The sequence below is a fragment of the Polypterus senegalus genome, chromosome 1, assembly GCF_016835505.1.
Source record: "Polypterus senegalus isolate Bchr_013 chromosome 1, ASM1683550v1, whole genome shotgun sequence".
NCBI classification, from domain to species: domain Eukaryota; kingdom Metazoa; phylum Chordata; class Cladistia; order Polypteriformes; family Polypteridae; genus Polypterus; species Polypterus senegalus.
Window position 1 is genome coordinate 101,816,973 of NC_053154.1, and position 17,410 is coordinate 101,834,382.

Consider the following 17,410-nt stretch of genomic DNA (forward strand, 5'->3'; position numbering starts at 1 on the left):
TTTTTTTTAAAGAAACTTTTCCTGAACAAGGAGTGCAGCTGATTGCACGACTTTATACATGTCCAAAGGGGAGCCACAGGACAAACAAAGCCGCAGCCAGGATCAGCATTACTGGTGATGTCAGAGTAGTTGATGGGGTACCATTGCACAAATTCCTGTTGCAGCAGTAAAATTTTAAAGCTCCTGTCATCTGGGGGAAACGGGATGTCAACGTCTCCTTGTTACAGTCTGTATACTTAATGCACTGCTTCACAAATCCCGCTGCAAGGACAAAACAAGAAGTCACATTGACCAGTCTGGCTTGTACAGCCATAAGTAAAGCACCTGACCCAGGACTCAGTAAGTGCCTTCCCAGTGAAATGCAGTGGTGGAAAGTTACATCTTCTATAACAGTCAATTCAAGATTTACTATAAACACAAGAAAACTAGTAAACAAATGCTTATCTCTCTGGTCTGGTCTGACTAAGTAAAATGTAAGCTAAAAACATAAACATCCCATACCTGAGGACTCCAAACTCAAACAGGAGTCTTCGCCAGGCGCACACGTTGTAGGCTGGCATGGGTTGCCAGTGGTACACTTATAGCATTCCAAGGCAAAACCTGAGGAGATGAAGCAAATTCTTTATCACCACCCAATCCAGTTAGCGTTGCACAGGTCTCACTTAAGTGGCACTTACAGAGTCTCAGCAAGCAAGCAAGGTACACAGAGAAGTCGGCTTCTCAGTCTCACGGTGTTCCACTGCAGCAGAAAGACGGATGGGAGAATGACATAAAAACGTTCTGTCCAGTCATCTAATTCTATTCCGAGTCACAGGTGGCCAAAGTCCATCCCAGGTGCACTGTGTGCATGGGGCAGACCAGTTCGGGAAAGGGACCACTAACACACAATCCCCCCCCCCAAAAAAAATACACTCAGTTATAATGGCCAATTCTTCTAATGTGGACATGTTTAAGGATATAGCAGGTTACCTGCACTACCAGGACGTCAACAAAGTGAAGGTGTGAGATTCGCACATAGGCAACCACTGAACCAGTTTAAATGAGTAAATAATTTAAAATAAAATAAACTACCATTCATACAGGCTGTCAACATGTAAGAGGGCAGTAGCCACAATCATTGCCCAGTTAAGCCAGGGACAAGTGTCCAGGAGAGGAGGACGGAGAAAAATCCCATTAGACTAGCAGCGTGCGTCTATATGCTGCTCCTCATCCAGTCTCCTTCCTCAGGATCTCTTTGTGACGCCCCTTCATCTACAGCAAACACCCACGTCATTCCTAGCTGGGAGCACCACAACACACAGACTTTCCTCAATCTCTCAGCAACTTGGCTTTTTCTAAGATTATAAGGGGGAGAAAAAAAAAAACAAAAACATACCAAAGCCGATCAATGCAAAAACCAACGTGGCGCAAAGGATGCCTGTGTTAGGCATTTTCTTGGAGTCTCTCGTTTTCACCAACTCTGAAAAAAATCAAAGGAAGTCTCAAGTTAGTTGAACATGAAAGCACATGGTGAAAAAAGTCAAACAGAAGGCAGCCGGCTCAGCCAAAACTCAGCTTAGTTAACATCTAAAGAGTTTAAACCCATTGAATCCTCTGTTAAAACTGATGAACGCACCACAAAGGAGCAGTCATTTGCAGCAGGAGTTCCTGTTTGTGGGGTCAGGGCCTTCCCACTTCTGTTCATGTGCTTTTCTTCTTACAATTGGTGGACCGAAAGAGATTTCATTTTTTGGATGAAAATAACCCACCAAACAGAAATGCATAGCTCCATACTGAAAATGTAATTTCTGGCCATGCACTTTTTTAGATTTTATAAACCAAAGTGATTAGGAAGAGGTATATAATATCACAACACAAGCTATTTTCTCTTTTATTAAATTTCATTTGCACTACGTTAAAATGCATTTGTATCTCCCATAGCAGAATGAATAATATAAATTCTGGGTTCTGGCTGGGCCACTCGATGACATTCACAGAGTTGTCCTGAAGCCACTCCTTTGATATCTTGGCTGTGTGCTTAGGGTCGTTGTCCTGCTGAAAGATGAACCGTCGCCCCAGTCTGACGTCAAGAGCGCTCTGGAGCAGGTTTTCATCCAGGATGTCTCTGTACATTGCTGCAGTCATCTTTCCCTTTATCCTGACTAGTCTCCCAGTTCCTGCTGCTGAAGAACATCCCCATAGCATGATGCTGCCACCACCATGATTCACTATTGGGATGGTATTGGCTTGGTGATGAGTGGTGCCTGGTTTCCTCCAAACGTGACGCCTGGCATTCACACCAAAGAGTTTAATCTTTGTCTCATCAGACCAGAGAATTTTGTTTCTCATGGTCTGAGAGTCCTTCAGGTGCCTTTTGGCAAACTCCAGACAGGCTGCCATGTGCCTTTTACTAAGGAGTGGCTTCCGTCTGGCCACTCTACCATACAGGCCTGATTGGTGGATTGCTGCAGAGATGGTTGTCCTTCTGGACCTTTGGAGCTCTGACAGAGTGACCATCAAGTTCTTGGTCACCTCCCTGACTAAGGCCCTTCTCCCCCGATCGCTCAGTTTAGATGGCTGGCCAGCTTTAGGAAAAATCCTGGTGGTTTCGAACTTCTTCCACTTACGGATGATGGAGGCCACTGTGCTCATTGGGACCTTCAAAGCAGCAGAAATGTTTCTGTAACCTTCCCCAGATTTGTGCCTCGAGACAATCCTGTCTCGGAGGTCTACAGACAATTCCTTTGACTTCATGCTTGGTTTGTGCTCTGACATGAACTGTCAACTGCGGGACCTTCTATAGACAAGTGTGTGCCTTTCCAAATCATGTCCAATCAACTGAATTTACCACAGGTGGACTCCAATCAAGCTGCAGAAACATCTCAAGGATGATCAGGGGAAACAGGATGCACCTGAGCTCAATTTGGAGCTTCATGGCAAAGGCTGCGAATACTTATGTACATGTGCTTTCTCAATTTTATTATTTTTAATAAATTTGCAAAAACCTCAAGTAAACTTTTTTCATGTTGTTGAGTGTGTAGAATTCTGAGAAAAAAAATGAATTGAATCCATTTTGGAATAAGGCTGTAACATAACAAAATGTGGAAAAAGTGATGCACTGGGAATACTTTCCGGATGCACTGTATATGTGTTTTTTTTTCACATTTTCTAGTTTGTGAACATTTGTAGGTTGCAGCATCAGTAAGGGAAGGAAGGAAGACAGCCAAGGAAATGCTATTTCTGCAGCTTCACCAGCACATCTCTCACTGCTTTTATACAGTGTGTGTTATTCAATGGCTGGCAATGCTGCCACAAGTACCTGACAAACAAAAGGCATGTGGCAGCAGGTTATGGCAAATAAAATACCATTATCCTATTGTTTACCAAAGGCCTTGGCTGAAAGTATGAATAGTGTCAACCCCTGGACTTCAAACCCCTGAGGTTGTGTGTTTAAATCCCACAACGGACACTGTGTGCCCCTTAGCAGGTCACATGACCTGCCTGTGCTCCAACTGGAAAACCAAAAGAAACGTAACCAATTGGATTGTAAATGTCAGCCAGATAAGTAAATGTATTTACCATTTAGTCTGCAGTGACTTTATGTCCATGGAAGATGGAGTGGAAAGTTCTTGACTCTGCAGAAACAGTGACACTCTTTATGAACAAGTAAGTGATGGTACCATATATTGATGGTCACGTTTAGAAAAGTTATTCACTCTCAAGAACAAAGAGCTTCATGATGTGGTATGAACTAAAAACTATATAGTTTTCTGCTTTTATAAACATTTCTTCATATTTACAAAAAATAAGTAAGTTGATTTTTTAAATATAATACAGCATACGTGATAAACAAATCATAGCTAATGGTACTGAAAAAAACTATTGTAAAATTTTGATGACCATTTCTTTCTGTGACAGTAACAGCGCCAAGTTGTACAAACTTATAAGCTACAATAACATGCAACATCATTTTGAAAAACATGTTCCCCTTTACTGCAAAATACATATTTTAGGATATATATTTAGCATATACCTCATTTCCTAAACATGCATACCATAAAAATTGCATGTTTGGTAATACTGAGCAGAAATATTTCTGTAAGTTTTAGCTTCACCATTTCAGCAAAGATACAGTAGAAATATCTACACTGAAAATTGCTATGGTGAGTGCATGGTGCCTGCCTTTCACACGCACCGGGGGCAGCTCTTAACAACTAGTCACAAGAAGTGCTGCCGGTAAAGGGTATGCACTGTAAGTGAAAAGGAAAAAAAGTGCTGTATTCACATATTCAAACTTGGCAAACGATTAAAAAATATATGAACTTCCTCTTAAATCCTGCACCACCTGCTCACACATGATTTTTAAATTTTTCTTTATGAAGAGTCGTGTATATGAAAGAGTGCCAAAAGAATTGTACTGTAATCTATTCATCTACGTTTTGCCGTTTACAGATAACATTAATATGGCTTGAGTTTTTAACGTTTCTTTCTATATGCCAGTGCTGTGTAGATCACACTTCCCTAATGTCAACAGGATTCAAAAGCTTTTTGTTGTGTTGCTGTCCATACTGTTTTCACTTCATATCGCTATTAACAATTTATGCTTTATTAACACTTTAAGCTTCTCTTTCTCTCTCTCCACTGAAGTCTTTGCTGCCTCAAATAATAAGTTTAAAATAACTAAGGCCTACATTGCTAACTGATATTTACAGACGACTTTTACCACTTGGTGTAACTTGCACTTGATGTCATTTCTTTTTATGTTTGGGTTGTTTGAAATATACAGTTTGCCTCAGTGCCATACTGTACACTTTGTAACTGATGAAAGTTCTAAATTGCAAGAAGTGCACAATAATTATGATTTGAAATCACAAGGTATACTTTAAATGCACACACACATATATATATATATATATATATAAAAAAATATATATATATATAAAAATATATATATATATATAAAAATATATATATATATATATATAAAAATATATATATATATATAAAAATATATATATATATATATATATAAAAATATATATATATATATATATATAAAAATATATATATATATATATATATATAAAAATATAAAATATATATATACACACACACACACACACTCTGTACATAGTGATAGATAGCCTGGCCACAGACAGCCACGACAGCACAGATTAACACACAAGGTTTATTATTACAAACTATATACAATGGGTTCCCCACACTCGCAACTTCTCAGTCCTTTAAAACTGTCTTCCTGCCGCCTCCACTCCTCCCTCGCAAGCTCTGTTTTTCTCCTCCCGACTCCGGCTCCTCCGGATGCACTGTGTGTGTGTATATATATATTGTGGCAGATTGCCGGGGTTATTACCTGGTCGGGATGCCTGGAGGGACCTGAAAGGGACAGTAATAGCTTCCGGGTCACAAGGGTGCAACCGCCCTGGCCAAAGAGAGGACCACGGGAAAGGGACAAAGATTTTAACCCGTAATACATAGTATCTATCTATCTATCTATATATACCTGTGCTTCCAGGGCAAAGGGCAGCACTTCCGCCACACCAGGAAGTCCTGCCAGGAGTGCTTCACCAGCCACCTGGAGCACATCCGGGCGGGAATATAAGGCGCCGCCTCCTAACAGTCGGGGAGCTAGACAAAGCTCCCGGGAGAAGAGTAGAGGCGGCTAAAGACTGCGAAAAGAAGGTTTATTGGGGAGATTTATTGCTGAGTGCATTGTGTGGTGTTTGGGATTTTATTATTGTGGTGAATAAATGTGTGACTTTTTATAAAGATGTGGTCTCCGACTGGTGGTGTCCAGGCTAGTCTCACAATGGTGCCCGAACAGGGACTTCCTGTCTGTTCCAAGACGGGGAACCCTTTAAATAAAATTTTTGTGAGCTGCCCGGGACCTCAGTCGGCCACACACACACACCACAGGGAGACGGTCAACACCTACATCGCAGACGTTCTGCGAATCACCCTAAGGCCGTCAGAACTTCTCTAAAGAGCCATCTTCCACCTGAGGGGGGTGAGGAACGCCAGCCAAGGCATTGGAGAGGGGAATTCCCCAGCGTTCGTCGTTGCCGGAGGGACTGCGGTAGGCACAGACACTGACACGTCAGGAGGAGACTACCAGGAATCGCGTCACTGGCTGAGATGTGCCAATCCTAACCGCGAAACCAGGACAGCGTCGCTATAGGAGGGGGAGGATTCGCCATGTCATATATATATACATATACACTCACCTAAAGGATTATTAGGAACACCATACTAATACGGTGTTTGACCGCCTTTCACCTTCAGAACTGCCTTAATTCTACGTGGCATTGATTCTACAAGGTGCTGAAAGCATTCTTTAGAATTGTTGGCCCATATTGATAGGATAGCATCTTGCAGTTGATGGAGATTTGTGGGGTGCACATCCAGGGCACAAAGCTCCCGTTCCACTACATCCCAAAGATGCTCTACTGGGTTGAGATCTGGTGACTGTGGGGGCCATTTTAGTACAGAGAACTCATTGTCATGTTCAAGAAACCAATTTGAAATGATTCGCGCTTTGTGACATGGTGCATTATCCTGCTGGAAGTAGTCATCAGAGGATGGGTACATGGTGGTCATGAAGGGATGGACATGGTCAGAAACAATGCTCAGGTAGCCCGTGGCATTTAAACAATGCCCAATTGGCACTAAGGGGCCTAAAGTGTGCCAAGAAAACATTCCCCACACCATTACACCACCACCACCACCACCAGCCTGCACAGTGGTAACAAGGCATGATGGATCCATGTTCTCATTCTGTTTACGCCAAATTCTGACTCCACCATTTGAATGTCTCAACAGAAATCGAGACTCATCAGACCAGGCAACATTTTTCCAGTCTTCAACTGTCCAATTTTGGTGAGCTCGTGCAAATTGTAGCCTCTTTTCCTATTTGTAGTGGAGATGAGTGGTACCCGGTGGGGTCTTCTGCTGTTGTAGCCCATCCGCCTCAAGGTTGTGTGTGTTGTGCCTTCACAAATGCTTTGCTGCATACCTTGGTTGTAACGAGTGGTTATTTCAGTCAAAGTTGCTCTTCTATCAGCTTGAATCAGTCGGCCCATTCTCCTCTGACCTCTAGCATCAACAAGGCATTTTCGTCCACAAGACTGCCGCATACTGGATGTTTTTCCCTTTTCACACCATTCTTTGTAAACCCTAGAAATGGTTGTGCGTGAAAATCCCAGTAACTGAGAAGGTTGTGAAATACTCAGACCGGCCTGTCTGGCACCAACAACCATGCCACGCTCAAAATGGCTTAAATCACCTTTCTTTCCCATTCTGACATTCAGTTTGAAGTTCAGGAGATTGTCTTGACCAGGACCACACCCCTAAATGCATTGAAGCAACTGCCATGTGATTGGTTGATTAGATAATTGCATTAATGAGAAATTGAACAGGTGTTCCTAATAATCCTAATACACACACACACATACATATATACATATATATATATATATATATATATATATATATATATATATATATATATATATATATATATATATATATATATATATATATATATATACTAGCAGAATACCAGACTTCACAGCGAGAAGTAGTGTGTTAAAGAAGTTATGAAAAAGAAAAGGAAAAATTTTAAAAATAACGTAACATGATTATTAATGTAATTGTTTTGTCATTGATAAGAGCGTTGTTCTCATATCTATCTATCTATCTCTCTCTATATATATATATATATATATATATATATATATATATATATATATATCTCAAAATACCCGCGCTTGGCAGTGGAGAAGTAAAAAGAAAAGGGAACATTTTAATAATAACGTAACATGATTATTTTGTCATTGTCATGAGTGTTACTGGCATATATATATGTCGTCTATATATATACACTCAGCAAAAAAAGAAACGTCCTCTGACTTTCAACTGTTTTTACTTTCAGTAAACTTAATGTGTAAAAATTTGTATGAACAGTAAAAGAGTCAACACCATAAGACATAAACTAAAAATGTTTCACAATGTGTCCCTGAATGAAGGGAGGCTCAAAATCAAAAGTACCAGTCAGTATCTGGTGTGGCCACCAGCTGCTTGAAGTACTGCAGTGCATCTCCTCCTCATGGACTGGACCAGATTTGTCAGTTCTTGCTGTGAGATGTTACCCCACTCTTCAACCAAGGCACCTGCAAGTTCCTGGACATTTCTGGGGGGAATGGCCCTAGCCCTCACCCTGCGATCCAACAGGTCCCAGATGTGCTCAATGGGATTGAGATCTGGGCTCTTCCACTGCGAGGATGATCAGCTGTCCTTCCTGTCTTCCTGTAGCGCTGTCTTGGGCGTCTCACAGTGCGGACATGGCAATTTATTGCCCATGCCACATCAGCAGTCCTCATGCCTCCCTGCAGCATGCCTAATGCACGTTCACGCAGATGAGCAGGGACCCTGGGCATCTTTCTTTGGGTGTTTTTCACAGTCGGTAGACAAGTCTCTTTAGTGTCCTGCATTTTTAGAACTGTGACCTTAAATGCCTACTTTCTGTAAGCTGTTAAGGACTTAACGACCATTCCACAGGTGCATGTTATTTAATTGATTATGGTTAATTGAACATGCATGGAAAACATTGTTTAAACCCTTTACAATGAAGATCTGTAAAGAGTTTTGGATTTTTAAAACATTATTGTAGAAATACACAGTCCTGAAAAAGGGACGTTTCTTTTTTTTGCTGAGTACATGTACATATATACACACACACATATACTATGGGGTGCCAAACAGGCAAATACATTGATTTTGTGAATATATAAAGTCAGCGTCGGTATACATAAAGTCAAAACTTGAATATATAAAGTCAGCGTCGGTATACATAAAGTCAAAACTTTTTTCTGAATATATAAAGTCAGCGCTGGAATATATAAAGTGAAAACTTGAATATATAAAGTCAGCGTCAGGATGACTTTATATATTCCAGCTCTTACTTTAAATATTCAGAAATATTCCAACGTCGTCTTTATATACTCAGGTTTTGACTTTATATGTTTGGGAATGACTTTATATATTCAACTTTTGACTTTATATATACCAACGCTGACTTTATATATTCAAGTTTTGACTTTATTTATTCCGTCAGTGACTTTATATAATCAAGTTTTGACATTATATATTTGCGAATGACTTTATATATACAAGTTTTGACTTTATATAGTTAAATTTAGTCACCATTGCATAACATTTTCTTTACCATAGAAATTTAAAGACTAAATTCAACTTCCATTCCTAACAAAGATATTTCTGGCGACTAAATAGAACCTACTTATATCCAAATTCGAGCTATTGAGCCGTCGCCTGCCTGCCTGAATAAGTCACCCTCGCTTCGCTCTTACTTTTTTACGTTCATTTAATCATGGCTAGTGGCGGAAAATGTATAAAATGGAAGGAGGATTACACTGAGTATGGCTTTACCAAAACAATTATTGATGGCAAATCGATTATTCATAAAGCTTCAATTGGTGATCTGTTTTTCTGTGTTAAGCTCATATTTTTTCATATTTCTTCTCAAACCAAGGGGGTGCGAGGGTAATATGAATCGGGAAGTGCTGATCAATGTAATCGGTGTACCAGGAAATCATGCATTGACAGAAGTTCCCCTTTGCTTGTGATTAAATGCGTGATTTTTTAACGCGTTATGGAGCACATGCATCGAAGCTTCTCAGCTGTGCTTGTGCTAAGAAAAGGAAAAATTTTTTTAAATAATGTAACACGATTGTCAATGTAACCTTTTGTAAGTAGTGCCTGGAGGATTCAGTGTAGAGAAAGTCTACAGACAGCGTGTGTATTAACTTGTGGAATTTTCTGTATTTGGTGGCAGCGTCACAAAGTCGCTTCCGTAACACTGCGTGCGGTAGCTGCGGAGCTCAGCTCAGAGCGAAATGAGGTGAATGGGAGGGGAGATGATGACGTGACTCCCCCACCCGCCTTAACTGTCAGTCCCCCACAAACACAGTCTCTCGGAATTTGCATAAGCACAGCCCTTCACCTGCAATTTTAACTTAGTTACAAAGTGATCAAAACTGTTGTTTATATCCTGCGTCCTCTCATTAAACTTGTATCCCGCATTACCCGTGGGCATGACAAACGCCAGCAGCAGCCTGTCTATGAATTTAATTTAAAGTTTAGGTTTACAGGTGCTTTGTGTCCGAACAAGCAGCACTCATGAATATGGTTGTATATGTCAGTCGCTCGCTTCTTATTGTTTCGCTGCCTTCTCAATTATATAATGCATGTTTTCTTCAGCGCTTTTTGGAGCTCTTCCTGGTTTTCTACGCACTGCGTTGACAGACAGTTCACGTGATTATGTGGGAGGTGTGATGATGCACGGCTTTCGAGCTCAACTCCATTACAGTAAATGGAGAAAAATACCTTCCAGTTATGACCATTACACGTAGAATTTCGAAATGAAACCTGCCCAACCTTTGTAAGTAAGCTGTAAGGAATGAGCCTGCCAAATTTCAGCCTTCTACCTACACGGGAAGTTGGAAAATTAGTGATGAGTGAGTGAGTGAGTGAGTGAGTGAGGGCTTTGCCTTCTATAAGTATAGATATATATATATATACTAGCAAAATACCCGCACTTCGCAGCGGAGAAGTAGTGTGTTAAAGAAGCAATGAAAAAGAAAAGGAAACATTTGGAAAATAACATAACATGACTGTCAATGTAATTGTTTTGTCACTGTTGTGAGTGATGAGTGTTGTTGTCATATATATATATATATATATATATATATATATATATATATATATACACACACACATAAACATATATATATATATATATCTATACATATATATATCACATATATACACATACATATACACACACACATAAATACATACACACATACATACATACACACACATATATACACACAAATACATATATATATATACATACATACACACACACATATATAAACATATATATACATATACATACATATCTACATATATACACACACAGCTATTTCAGATCAGTGCAATACGCTGCTTGTTAAAACGGATGACTCCGCTCTTACGCAAGTCTGCGTGGATATTATGAACTATCGTATTTGTTCAAGTTCTATTTAAATTTTAAATAGAAGGAATTTTTATTTAGTCGACAGAAATATCTTTGGTAGGAATGGTAAAACAGACAGGAATATTATTCGTGAATAAATCAACTCAAACCTTAAACAACTTATAATATTTTGCTCTCCATAAAAATATATCCTGTCTAAATTATACAAGTTAGAAATAAAGTAAACATTAAAAGAACAAACATTCAAATTTCTTTACTCTTATGTAATTTTATATAAAAATAAACTTAGATTTTAAATATCCCAAAAGATTTTGCTCTCCATAAAAATATATCCTGTCAAAATTATACAAATTCAAATATGAACATGCTGCATAACAAAACCTGGAAATATAAATAAAATGTGTTCCTTTCAGCAATAACAAATCAAATCATTCAGTTGTCTTTGCTCATATGTCATTTTAGAGCTGGACGCCTGGCATCTTTTTTTGGCCACAGGTTCGTTTCTGTTTGGTGTGAGGTTCTGTGTTGTGGAGATTCTCAGGATGGATTGCAGGTGCTCATCAGTGAGGCGACTCCTGTGTGCTGTTTTGTTAGTCTTTATCACTGAGAAGAGCTTCTCACACAGATATGTGCTACCAAACATGCACAAGGTTCGAGCCGCATGTAGACGGACTTTTTGTTCTTCAAAGTCACCAAAGCGCCGTGCAAACTCAGTGCGCCAGTTTATCAGCAAAGTGCGATTTGGGAACACCGTAGTGACGACTTGGTTTAACATTACTTGGCAACAGGGAAAGTGGGGCTAGGTGCACTGGTGCATTTGTGTCTCCCATAAAAGCAGCTTCACTTGAAATCACTTTGTGATTGTGCACGGTAAAACGTCCGCTGAAGTGTCAGATTCTTATTTAATTATTCTGCTTTCTGTATCTTCTGCATTGCATTCAGGTTACCCTGATGTTTTGTCTCATAGTGCCGCCTTAGATTAAATTCTGTAATTACAGCCACATTAGCTCCACAAATGAGACACACGGGTTCAGTAAACATATACTCAGCCTCCCATCGGTTTTTAAAGGCTCTATTTTCAGAATCAACTTTTCTCTTCAGCATCGTGTGAGCTAGCTTCGCAATAACTTGCAGCATCATAAGGTAGACTTGATTAACGCGGTAAGTGTTGGCAAGGCAGCTGAAGCGCTGCATTATGGGATCTGTAGTTTATTGTGTTACCAGCGCTTCATATACCCGGCTTTAATAACAATAATACAGTATATAAAATGATCTCGGGCCGGATATAATTACACGCTGGGCGGATGTGGCCCGCTGCCCTTGAGTTTGACACATATGGACTAAATAGAACTTGAAAAGATATATTTTTCAAATGTGATCGCAATTCAGATAGAGTTGACGCACACTACAGCCTGCATGCCTCAATAAGTCATCCTCCCTCGCTCTTACTTTTTACCGCTCATCTAATGAATACACTGAGTATGGCTTTACCAAAACAATCATTGATGGCTAATAAAGTATCCATTATTCGAGTATGTAGATCGGGATATATATATATATATATATATATATATATATATATATATATACCCGCGTATCGCAGCGGAGAAGTAGTGTGTTAAAAAAGCTAGAAAAAGAAAAGGGAACATTTTAAAAATAACGTAACATGACTGTCAATATACAGTATTTGTTTTGTGAGTGTTACTGAGTGTTGCTGTCATCAAGGATTTGATTATCATTATTTCTTTCAATCAGGTTCGTATTTGTAGGATGTGTTGTGTTCAAGTTACATTCCGTGTTTGTCAATCGTTGTAAAGATGACAGGTTTCATTCATCGATTCGTTTCTTACTGCATCAATAAACAGCTCGTCTTCTTCTTTATCTGAGACCTGACACACTGCATGCACGGTTTTTTTTTACACTGTCTTCCTTTAGCGGACATTGACTTTTTCCAACGTGTGCTTTGTTTTGGATTTATGAATATGCTTGTATGTATCAGACGCTTCATATTTTTTGCTGCCTTTTCAATTGTGTAATTCGGTTTTTGTTCAGCGCTCTTTGGAACTGTTGCTTTTATCTGTGCACTGCGTCCGTTCACGTGAGCCGCTCGGCTTTTTTGAGGTCTTCCTGGTTTTCTATGTACTGCGTGATTACGTGGGAGGCGTGATGATGTCACACGAAACTCCGCCCCCACGGCGTTGAAGCTCATCTCCATTACAGTAAATGGAGAAAAACTGCTTCCAGTTAAGACCATTACGCGTAGAATTTCGATATAAAACCTGCCCAACTTTTGTAAGGAAGCTGTAAGGAATGAACCTGCCAAATTTCAGCCTTCCACCCACACGGGAAGTTGGAGAATTAGTGATGAGTCAGTGAGTGAGTGAGTGAGGGCTTTGCCTTTTATTAGTATAGATATATATACTGTGTATATATATATATATATATATATATATATATATATATATATATATATATATATATATATATATATATATATATATATATATATGTCAGGGATGCCAGGGGCCATGACCCGGCCGGGACGCCATGAGGGACCGGATGTGGGTCTGCGCCCACCCTGGATCATGTGGGGGTCGCCTTCCTGGTTGCTCTGGGGGCCATGGGTACAGGGCATGGAAGCTCCACCCTGTAGGGGCCCGTTGTCACCGCCAGGAGGCGCCCCAATGCCTTGGGGACCTGTTACCCCAGCACTTCCGCCACACCAGGAAGTGCTGGGGGGAAGAATTAGGACGACGTCCGGAGAGCTGCCGGGAGGACAGCCGGCACTTCTGCCACGCTGGGGCGTGGCTAGAGGAGGAATGCCGGAAACACTTGGGGCTCATCCGGGTCATATATAAAAAGCGCCGTCTCCCTTCATTCGAGGCTAGAGTCGGGTGGAAGAGGACGAGGCACGAGGAGAGTGTGGAGGTGGCCCGAAGAGCAGGCATTTGTGGCCAGGACTAAGTATTGGGGTTTTGTGCACTAGTGGACTGGGTCTGAGTGACCATACTTGTATATATTTGTGTAAATAAACCTGTGGTGGTTTGATGAACAACATGTCCGCCTGTCTGTGTCCGGGCCGGGTTCACAATATATATATGTGTGTATATACAGTATATGTGTGTATATATATATATATATATATATATATATATATATATATATATATATATATATATATATATATATATATATATATATATATATACACATACAGTAATCCTCGCTATATCGCTCGACTTTCGGTTTCACTCTATCGCGGATTTTAAATGTAAGCACATCTAAATATATATCACAGATTTTTCGCTGGTTCGCGGATTTCTGCAGACAGTGGGTCTTTTCATTTATGCTACACGCTTCCTCAGTTTGTTTGCCCTGTTGATTTCATACAAGGGACGCTATTGGCGGATGGCTTAGAAGGTACCCAATCAGAGCATGTATTACATATTAACTAAAACTCCTCAATGCTATAAGATATGCATCCCGCGCGGAGCTTGATGTTTGCTTGTCTCTGCCTCCCTCTCACCCTCTCTGACATTCTCTGCGCCTTACGGAGGGGCTGTTGCACAGAGGCTGTTTGCTTAAAAGATCCTGATGCTCCTCTAAAAAAATGCCGCTTTATTGCGGTGCTCGGCATATTTAAAAGCACAAAAGCCCACTTATTGATTTTTTGATTGTTGCTTTAATCTCGCTCTCTCTCTCTCGCTTCTCTGCCTGACGGAGAGATGTGAGCAGAGGTGCTGTTTGCACAGAGGCTGTTTGCTTAGAAGATACTAACGCTCCTCTAAAAATGCCGCGGCAAACTTAAAAGCACATATTGATTTTTTGATTGTTTGCTTTTCTTTACGAGCTCTCTCTCTCTCCCCCTCTGAAATTCTCTGCTCCTGAAGAGAAGAAGATCTATTTGCATTCTTTTAATTGTGAGAAAGAACTGTCATCTCTGTCTTGTCATGGAGCACAGTTTAAACTTTTGACTAAAGGGTGTTATTTCATGTCTAGAGGGCTCTAATAATGTTAACAGTGTGGGAGAGTTTATAAGGGCTTAAAATATATAAAAATAACTACACAAGCATTTGGTTTCTACTTCGCGGATTTTCGTCTATCGCGGGGGGTTCTGGAACGCAACCCCCGCAATCGAGGAGGGATTAGTGTATATACTGTGTGTGTATATATATATATATATATATATATATATCTCTATATATCTATACTAATAAAAGGCAAAGCCCTCACTCACTCACTCACTCACTCACTGACTCATCACTAATTCTCCAACTTCCCGTGTGGGTGGAAGGCTGAAATTTGGCAGGTTCATTCCTTACAGCTTCCTTACAAAAGTTGGGCAGGTTTTATATCGAAATTCTACGCGTAATGGTCTTAACTGGAAGCAGTTTTCTCCATTTACTGTAATGGAGATGAGCTTCAACGCCGGGGGCGGAGTTTCGTGTGACATCATCACGCCTCCCACGTAATCACGCAGTACATAGAAAACCAGGAAGACCTCAAAAAAGCCGAGCGGCTCACGTGAACGGACGCAGTGCACAGATAAAAGACAACAGTTCCAAAGAGCGCTGAACAAAAACCGAATTACACAATTGAAAAGGCAGCAAAAAATATGAAGCGTTTGATACATACAAGCATATTCATAAATCCAAAACAAAGCACACGTTGGAAAAGTCAATGTCCCGCTAAAGGAAGACAGTGTAAAAAACCGTGCATGCAGTGTGTCAGGTCTCAGATAAAGAAGAAGACGAGCTGTTTATTGATGCAGTAAGAAACGAATCGATGAATGAAACCTGTCATCTTTACAACGATTGACAAACACGGAATGTAACTTGAACACAACACATCCTACAAATACGAACCTGATTGAAAGAAATAATGATAATCAAATCCTTGATGACAGCAACACTCAGTAACACTCACAAAACAAATACTGTATATTGACAGTCATGTTACGTTATTTTTAAAATGTTCCCTTTTCTTTTCTAGCTTTTTAACACACTACTTCTCATGCGCGGGTATATATATATATATATATATATATATATATATATATATATATATATATATATATATATATATATATATATATATATGTATATGTATATATATATATATATCCCGATCTACATACTCGAATAATGGATACTTTATTCGCCATCAATGATTGTTTTGGTAAAGCCATACTCAGTGTATTCATTAGATGAACGGTAAAAAGTAAGAGCGAGGGAGGATGACTTATTGAGGCATGCAGGCTGTAGTGTGCGCCAACTCTATCTGAATTGTGATCACATTTGAAAAATATATCTTTTCAAGTTCTATTTAGTCCATATGTGTCAAACTCAAGGGCAGCGGCCACATCCGCCCGCGTAATTATATCCGCCCCGAGATCATTTTATATACTGTATTATTGTTATTAAAGCCCGGGTATATGAAGCGCTGGTAACACAATAAACTACAGATCCCATAATGCAGCGCTTCAGCTGCCTTGCCGAACACTTACCGCGTTAATCAAGTCTACCTTATGATGCTGCAAGTTATTGCGGCTAGCTCACACGATGCTGAAGAGAAAAGTTGATTCTGAAAATAGAGCCTTTAAAACCGATGGGAGGCTGAGTATATGTTTACTGAACCCGTGTGTCTCATTTGTGGAGCTAATGTGGCTGTAATTACAGAATTTAATCTAAGACGGCACTATGAGACAAAACATCAGGGTAACCTGAATGCAATGCAGAAGATACAGAAAGCAGAATAATTAAATAAGAATCTGACACTTCAGCGGACGCTTTTACACGTGCACAATCACAAAGTGATTTCAAGTGAAGCTGCTTTTATGGGAGACACAAATGCACCAGTTCACCTTGCCCCACTTTCCCTGTTGCCAAGTAATGTTAAACCAAGTCGTCACTACGGTGTTCCCAAATCGCACTTTGCTGATAAACTGAGCGCACTGAGTTTGCACGGCGCTTTGGTGACTTTGAAGAACAAAAAAAGTCCGTCTACATGCGGCTCGAACCTTGTGCATGTTTGGTAGCACATATCTGTGTGAGAAGCTCTTCTCAGTGATAAAGACTAACAAAACAGCACACAGGAGTCGCCTCACTGATGAGCACCTGCAATCCATCCTGAGAATCTCCACAACACAGAACCTCACACCAAACAGAAACGAACCTGTGGCCAAAAAAGATGCCAGGCGTCCAGCTCTAAAATGACATATGAGCAAAGACAACTGAATGATTTGATTTGTTATTGCTGAAAGGAACACATTTTATTTATATTTCCAGGTTTTGTTATGCAGCATGTTCATATTTGAATTTGTATAATTTTGACAGGATATATTTTTATGGAGAGCAA

The 17,410-nt window shown here is 40.0% G+C and overlaps 1 protein-coding gene across 2 annotated transcripts in view; it reads right to left on the minus strand.

The window, feature by feature from the left end:
* cd59 (CD59 molecule (CD59 blood group)) overlaps positions 1-17,410 on the minus strand; it is a 27,988-nt gene continuing 10,578 nt past the window's right edge. For both annotated transcript variants that reach the window (XM_039754447.1, XM_039754456.1), the window contains exons 2-4: positions 1,376-1,459; positions 502-600; positions 1-261 (exon numbers count right to left, since the gene is read on the minus strand). In XM_039754447.1, the coding sequence (XP_039610381.1) occupies positions 53-261; positions 502-600; positions 1,376-1,459 (392 nt within the window). In that variant the 3' untranslated portion in view covers positions 1-52. The remainder of the gene's footprint in view (positions 262-501; positions 601-1,375; positions 1,460-17,410) is intronic.